This window comes from Erigeron canadensis, chromosome 8 (genome assembly GCF_010389155.1).
Source record: "Erigeron canadensis isolate Cc75 chromosome 8, C_canadensis_v1, whole genome shotgun sequence".
Classification (NCBI taxonomy): domain Eukaryota; kingdom Viridiplantae; phylum Streptophyta; class Magnoliopsida; order Asterales; family Asteraceae; genus Erigeron; species Erigeron canadensis.
In genome coordinates this window covers 41,505,139-41,526,092 of record NC_057768.1, presented here as the reverse complement: position 1 = coordinate 41,526,092, position 20,954 = coordinate 41,505,139, and the positions used below count along the sequence as shown (strand labels likewise).

Here is a 20,954-nt window from a genome sequence, read left to right as displayed (position 1 = left end):
AGTCGAAAGATTGGCACAAGAACAAAAAAGCGGTCACAAGTACACGTTTCCGACGTTCACAAGGATTGGCCAAAACATGTCGATATATATAGCCAAAATTATGCGATTAAACTTGTCAAAACATGCCAATATAGGGTTGCCAATGTGCCGATGCTAGCCGATGGTTTTTACTGATAAAAAAAGTCAACTACACTCTTGCTCCTTAAAGGTACTGTTACTGTTGTTATTGTTGTGTATTAATTAGACAACAAGGAGGTATTATAATCAGGTCATTTCAAGGGCTTCATATTGTGAATGTATACATGTTCAACAATTTATTAATATTTTATGCTTAAAGTTACCCTTTTAACATACGATATTTTATAAAAGTTGGATGTTTGTGCTCATTGTATCTTTATATATAAAGTTGAACATGTTTCATGTACATTTAAGTATGGGCGGTGATCTGTTTTTGACCGTACACCACTAAATATGTTTCACGTTATTATGCTGTATAACACCTTAATGCATCTTTAGTGATGTACGGTTAAAGTATATAAAGTATATATTTATTGTTTTCAACCCGGTCAACGACCGGGTATAGATCTAGTTTGATTTTGTTAATAACAACCATAAAAACCGTTAATAAAAGTAATAATATACATTTTTTTTTGAACTAGAAAGTAATAATATACATTAAGTACACTCACATTTCCCTTTTAAGGTTTTAACTGATACAATTGACATTATTGAGACAAAATCTCAGTGTTATCACAGTCCTCCCATCAGGGTATTGGATTTGGAGAGACCCAGATTTGAGTCTTCAGAAGACAAAGTTTACTCATATTAATCGTCATGTCGTTTGACGGATTAATAAAAGGTTTTCCTCTCTATGTGGTTCCCTGAAAATTCGAATGACATCCTGCCCGAAAAATGTAGATGCCGATAAGTGGGACGAACAGGCTTGACCATTCAAACGTTCTTAAAAAAAAAATTTGACATTTACTAATTGAAATCATTTATACTCCTCTTTTTTAAGCCATTTAAAACTTAAGAAAACTAGATTATCCTTCATTTTCTTACATCTTTACATATCCAAACAGGGGAATATTGATCGATGAGATTAAGAGGGAAAATTAATGGATGACACTTATCAAATAGTTAAAGTATTAAAAGGATTATTAGGAGAAATTCTAGAAGGATTTATCATTTCCCATCCACATATACACTGTGTCCAAAAAAATATCATAGAAAATATTAGACTCTCTAATCTAACCACACATACATGTTTCACCCTTTTCAAACATGACACAATATATCCCCAAACCGCCATTCCCGCCGTCGTCCCCATCTCTCCAACCCTCCCTCTTCGGCCTTCGTCACCAAAGTTTTCTCCGACTGTCATCACCATCGCAAATGAATGCCTCCCCTCCCTGGTCTATGTATTCACTTCTCAGGATACACCAACAAATCAAACTGTCATAGATTATATCCCGCCAGTTACATCATAAACGCCACCACCACCAATCTATACCACCATCAAATTTATCAGATTACACGACGATGGATGAGAACCTAGTTATCTCAAAACCCTAATTTTATTTTATTTAGATATTTCATGTTAACGGGGCCTACTTTGGTGTATAAGATCACTTTCAATCAAAGCATCGAATTGGATGTAATACCAAACTTCTAAATATATAATACCAAAACCGCAGTATTGTGTTTATTGAAGAACAAAATTCCACCTCTCCAAAACAGTTGACCCGATAATATGATCAGCGACTCTTACAGGTCCATAAACGACAAATTGTTGAATAGCCTCCTTGGCATTGGGTTTCATTCTCTTATTTTTGTAATTGTTCATGATTCCAAGTATAAATCACAGAAAGATGACAGTTTTTGTTGTCACTATTGTGCCAAGAAGTTTAGTAAGAGCATCCACAATGGATAACTGTTTTATAGAGAATCGTCCGCATCCCATGACATGCCATCATCTTCAAAGCTTGCACAGAGAACTCAAAAAGCTAGGAGATCCCGGCTAGTACTTAGTAGGGCAGAAGCTTTTCATTTACGAATAAAAGGTTCAATCTCAACTTTACACAGGGATCTTTCATGCAAAAGGTCTCTAATAAACAAATGGGAAAATAGCAAACCGATTACGAGGGTAATCGTCAAATTTATTAAGGTACCATCTCTGTGTTTCCATTGCTGCAAAAACAAGATTTGCCACCTGCATAAAGAAATACAGGAGAAATTTTGAATATAATGTTGGAATCATGGTCCGATTACGAAAAGGAAAAAATGGAGAAACATACCACAAAAGCGAAAAGTAACCACAATGAGAGATCGGTACCACCACTGGCCACCAGAAGACCACCGTAAATGACCTTCATAATCAACACCACAGTGAGATGCATAGACATATTGGTTGAAGTAACTGGTTGGGGTCACAATAAAATTTACAGAAGAGATAGAAAACAAGTGAAGGTATGTATTGTATTCTACGAATTCATGAGTTGAAGGTCCTTTCAGAAAATGTATCCAACTGATTATAAACACTTCTAGAACTTCAAATCAGCTATGACTTTATACCTTGAGATTCATAAGACGTGACGACTCACATCTTTACATGCAGTCCTTAATCATTGGCCCAGGATATTATCATTATTACTATTACAATTACTAATAGAATACTACATGAGCACATTTTCAATGAAAATTTGGTTAGATATTTAAAGCTCCATTTCATTTATAAGTGAGTTTGTTGAACAAACATAAGACTTACAATTTCCGCTGAGTAGTGTGGAGACGAGACATATTCGAACCAATCTCCATAAGGAATAACATACTCCTCCAGCTTTTCACTTTTCTCTCGTAAGGAACCCTAATCATAAATTAAAAAAGAATTATGTTAGCTGATCGGATAACAAAAAAGTACAACAAAAAATCATTTCCATGTATGCAATGACCTCTTAAAGTAATGAAAAGAATAACTTAAAATTCCATTTCAACTCAGGCATAGTACACCATAATTGCCTCTTTCAAAACTAGTCACGCCATCATACATGAGGGTTCACCAAAATGTGAAATCAGCAAAACTCATTCTGAATCACAACCTAATATGACACTTGAAACTTAACCTGGGAAAGTGGAGATCGCCATTTTGACATTCTTGCTAAAAATGGGTAGATTGGGGTTATATTTTGTATCTAGCAGGGCTCACCAAAATCTAACTTTATGCAGAAGGGACCAAATAGGGCGAGTAGGTCAAAAGTGTATTCGAATTCTCGCAGCCACATATAATTCTATACTAAATGAAAAATTTATCAATACCTCATAGTTATTTAATCATAGTTAATACATTAACTATCCCTAACGTTCAAAATATGTAACAAAAGATTGTTCTCAGGTCAACCCAATGCGTTTTGACCGGTCAATACAAGCTACCTTCCGACCAACCACATTATGACCCCACCCACCCGGCCCATTTTGTCACCTCTATAGGAGAGACCTTCTAATTCAAAAATTAAGATATAAAATTAGCAAATACTGTAAGTCTCTCAGCAAAAGTGACATATCGATTCATAAAGGTAAGAGAAAGGTTGCAATCAAAAGAGCTCTTTTTATTAACACCTTAACAAACAAGAAAATGAAAAAGCTAGTTATTATTATTCTTGGTGAGTGGTAAGTGAAACACACTGATGTAACCAATCCCAAAAGAATATAGCTGGACCTATTCAAACTATATAGCTGAGTCTGCAGATAAAACAGTTAAGAGTGGCTAGTGGATGGACTTACAAGAATTTCATGACAACGGAACTGATGTATCCAACCCCAAAAGAATATAGCTGCACCTATCCATGTATACCATCGAAGCCTCAAGAAAGGAGTCACAAACATCCATATATTAAACTCAGGCCTGGACATGCGATCCTTTCCCTTCACAATGAACTCCACCAAAAGATTCTTTACAAAGTTGAAAACCTCAGGTGCAAAAGTACAACAAAGAGACAGTGGCGCTGCCGTATAGAAACTGATATGATAAATGATCATTTATATCAGAAAAGAATATTCAAAACTGATCCACATAATTTTAAAGATGAAAGTAGCAAATATTTCATTTAACCAAAGGTCATAGCTAGATGAAAGCTTTAAGATATATCCAAAAAGCTTAAACTTTACGAGTTATATTTTGACCAACAAAATCATACCAAGGTCTCAAATTTACCAAAAAGACAATCATAAAAATCATATAATAGTTGCATACATAAAATAAAAAATTAAATAAATAAAACACTTACAATAGGCCCGCAAAATAACCAAGGATGTGCATTCGAGCAGATGGACTGTAGTTAAATACATATATTGTCTCATAGAAGCGTCGCAAAACTTGAGCTTCCATTAGCAAAAGCATAAACACAGATAGCCAAACCCTGTATACATACTCTCTTGTTGACAAAGACTTATGAGAGGAGAAGGTATGTGAACCTCCGGTCAAGTGGCTGGTTATAGTAGAAAACAGGTCTTGTTCGATAAGTGATGGTAGCGTCTTAATTGCATAAGACCACACTGCAACAAGCAAAATTGTCGTCCAGAATATGGCCACCATATAAAAGTGAAAGAAAAATCTCTGAGGCACAGTTAAATTCTGAAATTAACAAAATGAACGCATGAATGGAATTATACAAACGGCCATCATCATTTAAATATTGTAAATCAAGTATCCAGATATTGTGGGCTACTGGGGTCTAAGTAATATCTAGAGGCTTTTTCTGTATGCAACAGTCATTTTTTGAGTAGTCAATAGCTGATCGATAAGATTCAATGGTAGTAGGGAGCGCTATTCTTTTAGAACCGTGGTGTCTTTTCAATCAATAGTAAGCATAAACTGATACCTATAATATTTATATCTACAACAAGTCGACAAGACTAGCAGTCTAGAACCCACGGCCAACAGGTACAGGACTAATGGGTTCTGGGGATTGCTTCTTTCGATACTCATATCTTAATCTTAGTATATACTATAAGACAGTTGAACTAATGACTTATTAACCAATCAAATCGCTCAATATTATCAAATTGACTCTCGCTTATGTCATCATTTAGATTAACTATAAATTAAAAATACTAATAATCATTATCCAAATATATTATTATATTGGTATTTATATTAATTTGTAGAATAAGTCTCATTAATTTACACTTTTTTGTTTTCCATCAATAATTTACACTTTTTAACCCTAAATACTTAATGTATATTTATTTTTAGCCATCAATTTGAGCAGTTTTTTCTTTAGTTTTTTAAAAACGTTACAAAAAGTATTTATATATTTAATTTTTTAATGTTACAATTGTCACTCAAATCAAAATTTTAAATTGTTATCAAACAATATGAAAACAATCATAATTGTTATCTAATTATCATAGGACAGTGGTTGAAAATAAACATATTCATGTTATGGTCCGTATCATGATCAAACACGTATACTTGAATGTCAAGTACGGGATCACAAGTATGTTTATATTTTAATTGTTAATAATATTTCATAATAATATCACATTACGAGTACAATTGGTTTCAAAAAATTATATAATAGAGAAACTATTGTAGCATGTGCCTTGTGGAATGACTACGACAAACATCCCATCAATATGTATCAGCTAATAATGACAGTGACGAACATGTGGTTATTGTACTACAACTTGCAAAGTATAATTAACACTTAGAATCGTATATCTTCAAAATTATAAGTTTTTATGAATTAATTAAATGTATAAAAATCTAATATTGATAATATCGTAAACCCCGTGTCCAATGTCAGACACGGGTCTAAAATCTAGTATTTCCTATAGCAGATAAGCAATAATAAGCATTCAATGATAAAGTACTTATAGTACAAAGAATACACACTGTAAAATAAGCAGGTTATTACTTGCTTATATTTTAAGTAACTAAGCACTTTACAATAAGAAATCGCAGGGCCTCTCAAATAAAATTTCACCAAAACAAATAAATAAACATGAATGTCACAACTTACAGCATTAAACTGACAGATCCAAAGGTACATATCTAGATTATTGTGCAACTACAATTCATAATTTTTAAGGCAAGAAGCCTTTGGTTATATCCAACTACAAATTTCCCTTGATTATCTCAAAAATAAGAAGAAGAAAAAGAAGACCATTGTAACTTATCTATTTAAAATACCCACTCATATCAATCATTCTGGGCTGATATTTCAGTGATCATTTAAACTTTTCACAATGCACATACCTGTATCGCTAGAAAAACTTTTAGGACCACAACAAAATAGAATAGCAACAGCTCTAGTTATCACTTATCATCACTGTACTACAGTATAAGACCGGTCTCCCTTTCGCTACCATTCTAAATCCAAAACCATAAAATTATATAACCGCCAAGTTAACACAATCTTGAACAATAAAACAGCATAAAAAGATGACATCTTTCGCAATGCCAATTATTATAAAACATACGTAATAACTAACATTAAATGAGTTCAGTCTTAATCTCACTTACATTATTAGATTGTAAAACCTTGCCTCTCTTGGCAAACCCCAACAAAACTTTCCGAAACCAAACAAGCCCTGGAACTGGCAAACAAGCAATCAAAATCGGTAAAGTAGCCGCGATCCACGCAATTCGTATCAACGAAACAAGTCCCAGCTCCAACTCTTCCATTCTTCATACACACAGAAATAAATTTGTATTCAATCCATAGATAGTAATAATAACAATTACATAAAAAGAAACAAAACAAACAAACAAACAAACACTCTTTTCAAAACAAAGGAATGTTAATGAAGAGCAATTTGAAGTGTGAAGGTTCAGTATTCAAAAAAGTTTGTTACTTTCTATATGGGATTAGTGTAAAACACACTATTCTAATTTTATTTATACACATTATATTACATATAGTTTTTATATCTATCTATGCCCTAAATTTATTATGAAAAGAAGAAAAGAAAAGAATATACCTGAGAAATAAAGATTGTACGATTATCATTGTTGATCATGTTCAAAATTGAGATTTACGGATGATGCTGCAATAACCCAACTCCACCACCACCATTACGACGGTTTTCCACCGTTACTCACAGACACTATATATAAATGGGATAACTGCATAAAATAGAAATGAACTTTATACGATTTCACGAAATGAGCAATATCCTTTAAAAGTTTTACTTTTTAGAAAACATCTATTTATTAGCAAAAAAGTACTCGTAACATATGACCTGGTAACCTGATGACGTCAGTTTTTACGAAATTAGCAATAATCTTTTGTTTTGAGTAAATTACAATTTTCGTCCCTGTGGGTAATCCGTACTTTTACGTCTAAAACATTCACTTTTTCATCCTCTTCTTCCTTTTCAGATCCACCAACACCAAAATCAAGAATCACATAAATCGACAAAAGCAAACACCCATTGTCAAACCAAAGACCAAGAAGCAAATCCTAATTAAGTGAAGAACATAAACAATTATAGCAAGCCACAAAGCCTAGAATCCATCTCCAAAATCATATAAAATTAAACACACATATATCCAAAATCTCTACAAGAAAAAAAAATCCAAACTTTTTAAACACCCATGTTAGAACCAAAAGTTCGGATCTTACTAGCTAAAGATCTTAAATGGGCAGCAAACACGTCTAGAAATGGCCACCAAGATACCGGCTAGACTACTTACCCTATATAGCAGCCTAAGCATGGATCCCTTTCGATTAACCCGTTTTATAAAATACCCATTTCAATTCACCCAAAAATAATTACACCCATATAATTAAGATAGAAAATCATTATAAAAATAGCAAAAAGATAGAAGCTTTACCCTTGTTGTAACTTCAGGTTTATGTGGTTTAGCAGCAGCCCATAAAAGGAAAATAAAACAAAGAAACCAACAACAAATGCCAAGAAATAACAACGATGTGGTATGCCACGTCTATGATCAACATCAATTAGTCCTTCTTCAATTGCAACAAAACCTTTATCGCCATTGCGAGGTTGTTGATGGTGGCCATTGTTGCCCTTTCTTGATCCGGTTCGGAGCGACCCGGTAAAACGAGTAGAGGATGTGCAACGTGAGTGGAGACCTGGTGACCCGTTTGGACTCAAAACAGGTGTTGAGTGGAATGAATTAGTGGTTTCTTCGCCGTCGTGTAGTCACGTGATGGGCTTTGAACGAAATAATCAGGTCGACGAGGAGAACTGGTTGGAGATAATGTTATTTGGCTTGTTACTTCTGAATCTGTTTTTTGCGTGCATTGACATTTTTATCGGATTTGTGTGTGGTCAACGGGAGTGGTGGCAGTGCGAGATGGAGTGGCGGTGGGGGATGATGATGTTGGGGGGTGATGGTGTTGGTGGATTTGAAAAGGAAGAGGAGGAGGAACAACCAGATGTTTTAAACATAAAAGTACCAAATTACCCATAAGGACGAAAATTGTAATTTACTTGAAACAAAAGAATATTGATAATTTCGTAAAAAATAACACGTCATTATATTACCAAGTCATATATTTTTTTTCCCCTAATAAATAGAACATACTTTCTAAAAAGTAAAGCTTTTAAAGGATATTGTTAATTTCATGAAATCAAGTAAAGTTCATTTTCTGCAATTATCCCTATATAAATAGATAAACTTATATTCTTCCATTCACACAAAATAAATTTTAATAACAGTTCCTCAATTATTACATAAATGTCTCTTTTAGTCCTTGCTAAACACTTTTTTGTGTGAAGTGTAAACACATAAACTAATGGTGTTTTAGCATTATTCTTTTTTAGTCTCACATTAAACATAAGTATCGTAGTAGAAGAGCAAGATCAACATCAAAACATATATTGATATCATATACACACGATCACTTCACTCATATACGATACATCTCATCCAAATCGTTATCTATTAAAACCTTTTTGTGGGTATGAAAAGTTCATATCATAATCGGGTCAACAAAGACAACAGGCAAGCAGCCCACCAATGATGGGAACATTTAGACTATGAGGAGTGGAGGATGATGGGAATGCCTATCCTCCACTCAAAACATGCAATATAACATTTACTAAACATGAGGGGCATTCCCCTATTCCCTTGGAGTAGATACCAATGCCCCAAATTTGTTTTATTCTAAAAAATAAAAGTAAAAAAATAAATTAAAAGTAGCTTTCCAAAGGTATGGAACGGTCAAATGGAGAATACAAACAAAAGGGCTGGAGCATTAAAATTCCAACGGGGCACACTTTATTAATGGAGCAGAACGCTCCTGAGGCCGATGGGGGGCATTCTCATGCATTCTCATGATTGGAACGGGATACTCTGTATGGTCTTAGACATTAATTATAATCCTATCTCAAAATTAAATGATAATACTTTAAGTAGTAGTAGTATTGGACTCAGGAGCTAGAAAATACATTTTTAAAAAACTTAAGTTAATGCAATGAGTACTTTGGATGAAACAAACTCTACTACTCCACTTTTATATATATGAACATATAAAATTAATCTAAGGGAAAAATCATACAAGTGAAAGACGTAAGTATTAACATCTTTAAATCTTTGATAAAGGATAAAACGTTAAACAAGTGAATAAAATATGTGGATATAGATAAATGTGTGATGTGTATTTGTGTATAGTTTTTTACAATATCAAAATGGAATACAGACTACACAGGTAGTAGAGAACTAGAGATTGGTTAGTCATATAGATGGACCGATCTTTATGATTATACCAATCTCTGGTTCTCCACTACCTAAGATGCAAATATGTAATTTTCGGATTCGAATATTTGAATTTTATGAAAACTTCATCATCCGAATCCGAAAATCTAGATCTCCAACTTTTCGGATAATTTTGGATCGGACTTTGAAAATTTCAGATTGCGGATTCAGATTTTTTTTTACACCCCTAGTGTCTATATAGAGGATCAGTTTGTATACAATATTTCATTATTTTTGTGATCGTTTTTAAACTTTTTTTTTAATCATATCTAACAAAATTTAGACCTAAAATCTTATGTGAAGTGGTACAATATGTTAACATTTGGCCACTTTTGAGGTGGCTACTGTTTGGGGTAGAATTTTCACCACTAGGATCTTGATAGAATTTACATTTTTGGCCTTTTAAGATATTTGCATAACAATACACTGTTCTGAAGGATCTTTAGTTTTATCTAATTAATTTGTTCTGGTTGCGTTATCTTATTATCTCAATATGACAGGATCTTGATATTGTCAGGATCTATGATTCTACTAACGAATATATATCTAGTACAAAGGATATCATTTGCAGGATTAGAGTTCAAGGTTACAACATGAATAAAATGTGTTTCAACGGAAAGTTTACCACTTTAGCCACAAGAATCGGGATTGATAACAGTTTTACCATGTGAATAATAACTCTCAACGGTCATCTATGTCATTTCTTCAGCGTAAGGAACAAGTCCAGAAAGATCCCAGATATTTTGGAAATATGGTTCAACGTCTAGCTCTATAAATAGGAGGAGATCTTCTTCAGAAAAAAGGGGACAGGCCTTCATCATACAAGAATACATTATACAAGTATTCAACACACAATCATACAACTCATTCGCTCAGCAAACCTACAACAACTGGTTTCTTAGCTGTTCTCATTTTCTTTTGTTCATATCGTTGTAATCATTCACGAATAATAATAATAATAATAATAATAATAATAATAATAATAATAAAGGAGCAACAGGTAGGATCGATTGAATCCTCCCGGGGTTTTTTTACCTAATATTTCTTAATTGAATCAAAGGTTTTTCTCCGTCAACAAAATTCTAGTGTCGCTGTATTTTGTATTTATCATTAAGATCCTAGCATTACATTTCAGTATTTAATCTTTATCTTCAACAATTTTTTTATTTACTCAACGTATTTATATCTCAATAATTTTCATAAAACTTTTTTTAGCAAAAACTCTTAGTTTACATCGTTACCTTTAAGAAAACTTTTTCTTTATTTGCAGATCTTAAAACACCAAACCTCCTTACAAATCTTTGCTTCTTAAATTATCTTAAATCTTTTACAAAATTATCTTAGGTAATTTTTGTCCGAAATGGTTACGAGATAAATGTTCGTTAGAAGAAAAAAAAAGTCAAATTTATTGCTTTGTGTAATAGGTAGTGATAAAGTCACAATATATTTTTGTCATCTACAACAAATATAAAAAGGTTACAACATAATGTGTAATTACTTAAAACATAAATTGTTGTAGTTGACAAATTTGTGTTGTACGTTTATCACTAGTCTTGTTTGTAATAACAAAGATAATGGTATTATTTTTGATTTTTACAATAACAATAAGTGATGTGACAAATTAAATATGAAAATTCACATTTAAAGTTATAAATTTTTATATTTAACACTTTTTAAACGTGGATAATTTTCTACACACTTTTAGTTCAAGATAGTTTTGCATACATGAAAGCGTGATAAACTTTTATAATTTGTTCACAATCATTAAAATTGTGAATAGTTGTAGTATCATTTGTATTTTTGTATATTATACAGTAAAATATGTATATTTCGTTTTCAATTTGATCTTTAAACTTTCAGCACAATTTACTTTTCACAATTTTTTTGTATTTTCTTTAATTATTAACTATTTTCAATTCAGTCCATTAAAATTTCTTTTGGTTTTTAGTTTTAGGTCGAATTAACCTTTCAATTTTTTCAATTTGATTTTTATGTTAATTTAAATTTCCATTTTATAATGGTTTGAAGCACAGATATCAAGACCTCATTTTTATCTCATCTGGAGAAGTTTCTCTTCACAAAATGTATTATTCATTTTATTTTCCAAATTTTAATGCTTAATTGACGTTATCTTGTTAGATTTTAGTTTTGTTTTATGATAACTTTACAATTTTAGTTTTACATTTAAAAGTGTTGCCTTTTTTACATATCAGCAACACTTTCAAAAAGTGTTGCAAATTGAAATAAAAGTGTCGTCTTAGACCTAAGGCGGCGTTGGTTAATGGAGCTTCGTTAAAGTTTTGCGTGTGTTGCGTTCGTTAAAGTTTTGCGTGAATCTTAACGCAACACTCGCAAAACTTTAACAAGGCTCCATTAGTCAATGTCGCCTTAGGTCTAAGAACCTTCATTTTATAGTAGTGTGATAACTTTTAAAAAAAAGGAAAAAGTATAAAGATGCTCATTCAAACTAAAGCATACTAGTTTTAGCATAAAAATGAGCTTTTTTCTTTCAAATTTGACTTTTATGGCAATGTATCACATGTCGTATTCTTTTAAACTAAGCAAGAAAAGAATTAAAGTGCGTGAGTTGGTTTTGTAAGTTGGGCGGTTTTGTAACTTGGGCGCACATAGACATTATACTTGCAATATACAACATTACAACCTAGATAGGTAAGTCGTACACGGTTTTGAAAAATAGATTTATAAAAGTTTTAAAATGAAAGAATAGTGAAAAAAGTTGCGGTAAATGACATGTAATTGCTAGTCACCGTCTCAAAACATGTGATTGTTAATCACCGTCTCAGAACATGTGATTGCAAATCACCGATTCTGAACGTACATGTGATTCTTAACCACCATCTCGAGACAAGTGGCATATCTAAAAAGGATATGTTAGAAAATAGGTTAGTTTATGGTAGGGCCTCGTAAGGGCCCTTCACCATCATGCTTAACGTGACCTCGTATATTCTTTTCAGCTTTCACATATATAAATGCAGATATTAAGAAGTTGGTGAATAAATTATATTACTCAAATGTTCTAATTATTACTCAAATTCCTTTTTTATATAATTTAAATTAAATAAATACTCAACCCTCACGAATATAACTATAAGCTCCTCTGTGATTGTATATTTCGAAAAGGCACAGAGAAGATAATCATGCACACATATGTAAAGTGAGTAAGTAGCCATATTTGGTTGAAAATCTCAACTTACATTTTTGTTCTATCAACTTGGTAAGTTGCATTGTTTAACTTCTTATCATATATGGCTAATTTGCTTGTTTTTATCAAAAATGGTTATTTTGATTATATGTCGAAAAGTTTTAGTTCATATGTGAGCTAATCGATGTTTGAGTTTACATTGATATACGTAGTTGTGTAATTTTATAGTCTCATGTACAAATATAAACTAGATTTATGTTCGCACATGCAATGCGGCAGAAGTGGGGACGGTGGTGAGGGCAACATATATGGAATGTAAAAATAACTTATGTCAAAGGTGGTAGTTTAATTATTTTAAGGGTTGAATGACTTATATTGTAAATTATTTTACTAAATGTATTATAGGTGTATTAGACTATTAAATGAATATGTTTAAATTAGTGAATAAAAAAAATATTTTTGGTTTTTTAAAAGCTAAAAGTTTAAGAAAAAAAAGTGTAATTTTTTTTATTAAATTGTATAGATATATAGATGATATATGAAGATGATGTTAATTGCGATTCTTCACGAGACTTTATACTTAAAAAAGTTACATATTATATGATTTTCGGTTAATAGTAAAGTTTTACCATTTACTATTTTGACCACCAAAATTTTTCAAGTTTAATTTGTTTAGTCCCCATTATTTTTTAATTTAACTTTTCTCTTTATTATTTTTGATCACTAATTTTTTAATTTTTACTTTTGCATTCGCTAGCATTTTAATGTTTGTACCTTCTGGTTTTTCCATTACCAAATCTTTTTAGTTTTTGTTTTTATTTGACTTCTAAAACTCTATGTTTAACAATTTGACCGTCGAGTCAAATATTTTAGCTTTTTATCTTTCTCCCTACTATAAGGGTTTAATTTTTGTAATTTCACAATTAGAAGTTTTATATTTTAAAAATTATGGTGTTAAAGTTTTGTGTCAAAGTGTTTACTTTTTTAATTTTGTCCCCATCAAAACTTTCACATTTATTATTTATTTTTCCCAACCAAGTTTTTTATTATAAATTTTATTGGTGTATTGTTTAACCATATGGTTTTTTTAGTCTGATGGTAATTATTGACATGTTCAAATTTCTAACATATGTTAGAGTCTATGTTCCGTTGTTACCCCGGACTTTTTATTATAAATTTTATTGGTGTATTGTTTAACCATATGTTTTTTTTTAGTCTGATGATAATTATTGACATGTTCAAATTTCTAACATATGTTTTAGTCTATGTTCCGTTGTTACCCCGGCCAAAGGCTTGGTATAACACTAGTTGATATTATTTTATAATTAATTTATGGAATAAATTTTCCGCCTTTAAGAAATTACATATAACAAGTCGTGTTATTACCTATCTACCAATTAAACAACCTTTTTAGGTATTACGCTGGTATATATCATGTTAATTTTATTTAAAAAATAAGGTTTTCTTAAATGCAGTTTTAAGGGCCATAATTAAGGTGCATTAAATAGTTGTATATAATTATTATAAAATTTAGTAAATTTTTAATATGAAAAATATAAAAAAAATTTAAACACTTTAGGCGCTGCATTTTTTTTTTGAAAGTTCGAATAGTCCGAGGCTGTTCGTCCCACTTATCGGCCCCTACGTCCTTCAGGTAAGATGTCATTCGAATTTTCAGGGAGCCACAGAGGGAGGAAAACCTCATATTAATCCATCAAACGACATGACAAGTAATAGGAGTAAACCTTGTCCTCTCAGGATTCGAACGTGGGTCTCCCCCCAAGCCCAAGACCCTCATGCGAAGACTGAGATATCACTGAGGTTTTACCTCAATGATAGGTGTTGCATTTAAGTTTCCGTCTCATGGATTTTAAAGGCCCTGAGCTGCATTTTTATAAGAACCTCTCTTATATCATTTACGTATTCTCTTGTTTTATAAAATAACAAAATACCTTTTTATAATGAGGAACTCCAAACAGAAACACAATATCACATTGTAATTGTTGGATATCATAGTATGATTATTTAACATTAGCAAATAGATTTGAACTTTTGGGCCCTAAACAAAATTAGGCCCTATCCGTTTGCGCATGTTGAACACCCTCAAATCGTTTTAACGTTTTTCTAAGAAATAAACTCAATTGAGATGGTCGATCTGTTCTATTAATATAGTTTAAAAAAAAATTATTTAGTCATCAAGGAAAATTGCTAAGATCCTCATCAATCGAGTATCAAACTTTCTTCTATTATTCTATCTGTCATCAAGATTAGGAGCGAAACTTAAATTTAATTATGACAAGTTAAATAGCATAAAAGCTTTGACTTAATTAAATATTTATATTTTAGTTTCTTTCATTTTGAAACCAATATGATATGATGTTACTATTAATTTTCCTTAATTAATCACACTGGTGTTATGCAAAACTGTCGTAGAAATTGTAGTAAACGAACATTTAATAATAGACATGTGTTAATTGTTGTACGAGTCTTATTATGTGAAGTTGATAGAAAATTACACGTTTCTAGTTAGCTAGCTTTTTCTTAAGTTATTACTAGCTAGTATATATGACATTAATATATGTATGTATAATATGTTAATGTTAATGAGCTTTCGGTTAAATTTTGCAGTGATCAAATTCAGAATCAAGGATTATAATCTAGCTAGCTAGCTAGTTTGTTTGAGAAAAAAAAAAATCAATTAATCAAGATAATTAATATGCCAGAGGGTGTTTCTAATTCTTTGGAGGAGGCGGATAGCCAAGGATCCAAGAATTCGAGTCATATGAAGGATGATAATATTGGGATGGAGACACTGGCATCTGAGCTGCAAAAGATGCCATTATTATTGGAAGATGATGGTACTAGTGATGATCATGCCCTAGAACTGAATTTAGCATATGGTGATCATGATCAGTTACCATCTAGAGAAATCATCAACAAGAAAATTAGCGACGATGATCTTGGCCTTTTACCGGGATCACATGATTCGGATGCAAGTAATTCTTTACCTAGTGCTATAGGTAGAGAAAACTCGATCAAGCAAGATCTTATCGGCCGCCGCCCTAGGAATTATCATGCCTCTAATATTGTTGGTGATCATCATCTAAACCCTAGCAGTGGTGAAAGTGAACATGAGTATTGGGTTTATTTTGCTTGCCATTTGTTGAAGTGGGAAGCTTTTAACCCGGACACAAAAACTTGGATGTCTCATCTACCCGTAATACAAGCGGACAAATGCTTTGAGCTTTCGGATAAAGAGTCAATGGGAGTTGGGACTCAGCTACTCGTTCTAGGAAAAGACGTTTTAGGTCAGATCATCTACAAATATAACGTGTTCACGAATTCATGGTCAGAAGCGCGGCTTATGAACAAGCCTAGATGCTTGTTCGGGTCTGCTAGTCTCGGCAAGACTGCTATATTTGCAGGTGGGGTGGATGGAAATGGGAAGATCACAGATGCAGTTGAGATCTACGATAGCGAGACAGGGGCCTGGGAGACGCTTCCCAGCCTGCTTAAACCCCGGAAAATGAGTTCCGGGGTTTATATGGATGGAAAGTTCTATGTTATTGGAGGGAGTGGTGGAAATGATATGAAACCGTATGATTGTGGAGAAGAGTATGACTTGGCAACTAAAAAATGGAGAGCTATTCCTAACATGTCACCCGGTGGTGGTGGGGGTTCATCGGCTCCACCTCTGCTCGCGGTGGTTGATAATGAGTTGTATGCAGCTGATTGTGCGGCAATGGAAGTAAAGAAGTATGATAAGAAGAGGAATTTGTGGTGGAGTATCGGAAGCTTGCCTGAAAGGGCAAGCAATATAGATGGGTGGGGGATTGCGTTTCGAGGATGTGGTAAGCGTGTGGTCATTGTTGGTGGTCCGAGGACACATACCGACACTCATGTCGATATATATTCATGGGTCCCTAGCGAGGGACCGCCAGAATGGACCATAGTTGGTCGAAAGAAGTCTGATAGCTTTGTCTACAACTGCGCCATAATGTGTTATTGCTCGAACTGATCAAACTTAGAATTGAACCTTCTCTGATGAATAAGTTGGTCTACATAATATATATGTTATATATGTTTAATTACTTGTAATGAATAAAAGTGTGTTCCGTGATCCGTAAACCATTTGTAATATATTTCATTACAAAAATAACAAATCTTAATTTTTTAAGAAATGCATACTAATCAACAAATCTTAGGAAGCATTGCACTTTAGTAAATTGGAAATACGTGCATGCCTCTTCATGTTTTTGAATCAAATATGTCTTTTTATGGTGGCAAACAATTGCTTGTGGACTAATTATTCAAGGCTCCTCAAGTGTACACGGATGGCATTGTTTCGTACATAGAAAATTCAAGTCATTGGACAATTAAGTTGAATTATCCGAACATCGATCTTATTAAGGGCCCGCAACCCGCGACCCCTTTGTTTTTTTTTTTTCGTCATATAGTGTTATTTTATCTTTTTTTCATTTGAAATATTGTTTTTCTTAATATTTTTTTAACCCCGCAACTTATGGCCCCTATGTGACTTTCCTCAAGGTCCGTCACTACAAACATGAATGCCTAAATGGTCATCAATTAATTACTCGAACGACTATGATATATACTTTTATTTTTATTAAAGTTGGATTGCATGCTAGCGTCCAAGCTTAAGTAATAATACAATCGATCATAAACCAATTCCGAGCCAAAGTCGCTTACAACAAATATGGTACGTATAACTTTGAGCTAGACCTTTGATCAAATTAAAACATGTTTAACAAGAACCAATTGTTGTTAAATATAAGCTAGATATACTTGTGAGACGGTCGTGTTTAAATCAGCTAGTGACATACTGTCGTCGCAATGGAATTGAAGTAATGAAAATGAAGATGGCGGTGGAAATAACTATGTGACGATGTGTGTGAAAGTCGGGAGGCGGATGGACATATCCAGGGGTGGTGTCAAACTAACCATATACACGCATTCAAAAGGTTACAAAAAATATCAAACTTTGCCATTTTTTTCCCACGTTTAAATCCGTTAATTTTTTTTTTTACCGTTTTTTCACCTTTTGTCATTTCCGTTAATTTTTTTTTTACCGTTTTTTCACCTTTTGTCATTTCCATTGATTCCATGATTAAAAGTGATAATCAGCTCAATTTCAAGTGTTAGATATTGTTGGCTGATTACTGAAAATACATATTCATTAATGGGGTTTTAAAATAGTCTTTTTTTAAGTTTACATTTTACTAATTTATTGGTTGTAAAGTAGTTTGGATCTGGTTTATAAGTGTTGTTATTCCTTTTTTTATTTTAATTTTTTTTAATAAATTTTTTCTAAAGGTGATTTTCAGATTTGGTTTGTTCTTGATACTTTGAGAAAAGTTTGAATATGTATGCTTAGTATTAATGTTTTTAACTTTTGATTTGATGAAATAATTGTTAATTGATAACATTATTTAGTTTATAAAAAGAAAAATTGAGTGTAACACCCAAAAGATTTTAAGGTAAAAGAAATTAACCCCTTTCTATAGTTTTGACATTAAATTAAATTCCTAGTATTTTATTTTCGAATGTGAGGTTAATTTAGTTGGAACTTTGGTGGATAGCGGGTAAATACCCTCAAAATTGAGTGTAAGTCGTGGCATCTCCATGGAGTGCCAGACACTTCTTTTCCTTTGAGTCAATATTCCACTACTCTTCCTTCTTCACTTCTACATGCATTTTCTTCTTCTTCTTTTCAAAATCAAAGTTTATTTCTTCCAAAATTCAAGGATAGAAAACAAAATAATAATCATCACCATCTTTAATCTCCATTCAAGAATCAAAAGTTAGGGTTTGTGGGTTTTGGTGGTGGTGGCCGAATTTCAAGAGGAAAAAGGGAAGAGGAAGAATTTTCCAATTAAGTCTTGAATTTGCTTTTGTTGTGAGGTATTGATTTCCCCTAACCTAGCTTTCATTTTTCATTTTGGAATTAGGGTTCATAGAGTGAACCAATTTGGGGATTTTAGATGGAAATTATATTATGGTGGTTTTCTCAATTCCTTAGATAACCTAATTGTCATTGAGTCATGTGTTAAGTTTGACTATGAAAATGATAAGTTCATGTGATAATTTTAGTTCTTGAGAAAAGATGAGCTTTTACTAGTTATGAAATTGTTGATGAAAATGGTAGGTTGAACTACCTAGTGTGTTTGTTAAAGAAAATGAAACTCAATGACAAATGGATTGGGTTTTGGGTCTAGAAAGGCTAGTGATTGAGTATGACTAGGTTGAACTAGTCATAGTGGTGAATGTAGGCTTATGCATTTTTACGATATGATTATAGGTTGAAGCTTGCTTGTGCTTGTTGTTTAACGTTATTCTCTTTGTTGCGGAGGAGGTGAGTATAGTTGCATACCCTTATGTATACGTTGGGTCAATTACCATGAGTTGTGAATGTTCCAAGCATGGTAATTGATTTGGCGTCAAGCTCATGTGGGGCATTGTTTATGAGGCCTAAGAACCTCTGGGGCCTAAGAAACCCGATAGTTGATGTGATATGAGGCCTAAGAACCTCCGGGGCCTAAGAATCCCGATAGACATGATTGTTATGATTGTTTAGCTTATATGGATCCATATATGTAATTGTTAGTGTGCAAAGTGAGCATGTGAATGTGACACGACGGTGTCATAGGTTACATGTGAAAGTCCTTGCACGTGCCTTCCTTCTTAACCATAAATGTATGCAAGTATATTCACTAAGCCTCTGCTTATATTTTAGTTGTTTACACTTTTATAGGTAGTTTCGGAAAAAGGAACTAAGTGTGTTGATAAGCTTGAAGTTGTAGACATCTTTTGAAAAACTTGAAGGTAATTAGGTCATCCTCGGACGAATGACGATCTTTTGGTATAGAAGCTTAGATGTCCCACACCTCTTGGCTCATGGTATATTTTGGTTTGAGGTCATGTTTCGGTAATATTTATGTAAATGTCCAAGTTGTAAAGTCTTTGGAAAGTGGTATCGTCACATTTGGGCGAATTTGTTGCCAAAACGAGTAAATGACCCGTTAGGGTTGTTCTTGGATTTGTGAAACAAGTTATGTTGTAATTGTGTTTGAAATGTGTCTACTTTGTTGTTGGAAACCTTTGAAATGTGTTTTGAGAAGTTCGTTTTGAAATTTGAAGTTTGCAAGTTGGATCAAGTGTTAAAAAGATGTTAGGGTTGCAGGTCAGGTCTCCCACTGCGGCGCAGTGGGAATCCTCGGAAAATTTTTGGTTTTCTCCCACTGCGGCGCAGTGGGGGCGTGTCAAGCCCACTGCGGCGCAGTGGAGCTTCGTCCCTTTCTTTGCCGAGACTTTCCACTGCGGCGCAGTGGGGTGTAAAAAAAAAAAATTTTGTATTTTCGGTTTATCGAGTCGGGTCCTTTCATTAAGTTGGTTTTTTTAGTTATTAAAAGATATTGTATGAGGTTAATGTTGATGAAAATGATGATGATAGATACAAAATGTATATGGAGGTATCATTTTTGTTATAAGAACTCACATGGCCTGAACTCGAGTTTTACCAATAAAGCTCGAAACGATTTAGACTTGGGATCTCTAAAACTAAATGAGTTGAGCTTAAATTTAAATGAGCTCGTGTTTAACTCAACTACCCATATCTCTAAATACTTGATCGACCTACTATAATTATTCTCATAAAAAACGAGTTTGTTTTTATTTTGTATCCTATATTTTAAAAGAAAAATGGTAAATTCTTTTAAACCATCTTATTAAAATTCTTTCTAACACTTTTTTTTTAAAGACGTGGATCATTTGTTCGCAACAGAAATCTAGATTACGTTGTTTTAACCGGGTCCGCGCTAGAGAGCTCTCTCACCCTCAATACCTAGTAGGAGGAGAAACCCCCAACTTAAACCGTCCAAAGACACAACATTTAATTGAGGTAAAACTCTGCCCCCTCTGTAGGACTCAAACTTAATTCACTGAAATAGTTTATTTGAAATTCTTTTAAATGTCTTCCCCATGTCTTGAACTCGAGACCTCTAACATATAAAGCTGGTGTTCAACCATTGAGCTAAGATGGAAAGT

At 33.0% G+C, this 20,954-nt stretch overlaps 2 protein-coding genes across 2 annotated transcripts; one reads left to right on the top strand and one right to left on the bottom strand.

Annotated features, from left to right (window-relative positions):
• Positions 1-1,160: 1,160 nt before the first annotated feature.
• On the bottom strand, positions 1,161-8,370 carry LOC122579113 (polyprenol reductase 2-like). Its single transcript, XM_043751220.1, has 8 exons — positions 7,838-8,370; positions 6,982-7,126; positions 6,524-6,686; positions 4,284-4,630; positions 3,781-4,015; positions 2,768-2,866; positions 2,298-2,369; positions 1,161-2,212 (listed from the first exon to the last, which is right to left on the bottom strand). The coding sequence occupies exons 2-8, from the start codon at positions 7,008-7,010 to the stop codon at positions 2,108-2,110; spliced, it is 1,050 nt and encodes a 349-aa protein (XP_043607155.1). The 5' UTR covers positions 7,011-7,126; positions 7,838-8,370; the 3' UTR covers positions 1,161-2,107.
• A 7,236-nt stretch (positions 8,371-15,606) lies between these two features.
• Positions 15,607-16,908, top strand: LOC122610868 (F-box/kelch-repeat protein SKIP11-like). Its single transcript, XM_043783826.1, has one exon. The coding sequence runs from the start codon at positions 15,607-15,609 to the stop codon at positions 16,906-16,908; it is 1,302 nt and encodes a 433-aa protein (XP_043639761.1).
• Positions 16,909-20,954: the final 4,046 nt, after the last annotated feature.

Bases quoted from the DNA above. Each gene is read 5' to 3' on its own strand.
- LOC122579113 (XM_043751220.1), bottom strand. From the start codon at position 7,010: ATGATAATCGTACAATCTTTATTTCTCAG. The intron at 6,687-6,981 runs GTATATTCTTTT...GTGTGTATGAAG, and splicing joins GTACAATCTTTATTTCTCAG to AATGGAAGAGTTGGAGCTGG. The intron at 2,213-2,297 runs GTATGTTTCTCC...TTCTTTATGCAG, and splicing joins GGTTACTTTTCGCTTTTGTG to GTGGCAAATCTTGTTTTTGC.
- LOC122610868 (XM_043783826.1), top strand. From the start codon at position 15,607: ATGCCAGAGGGTGTTTCTAATTCTTTGGAGGAGGCGGATAGCCAAGGA.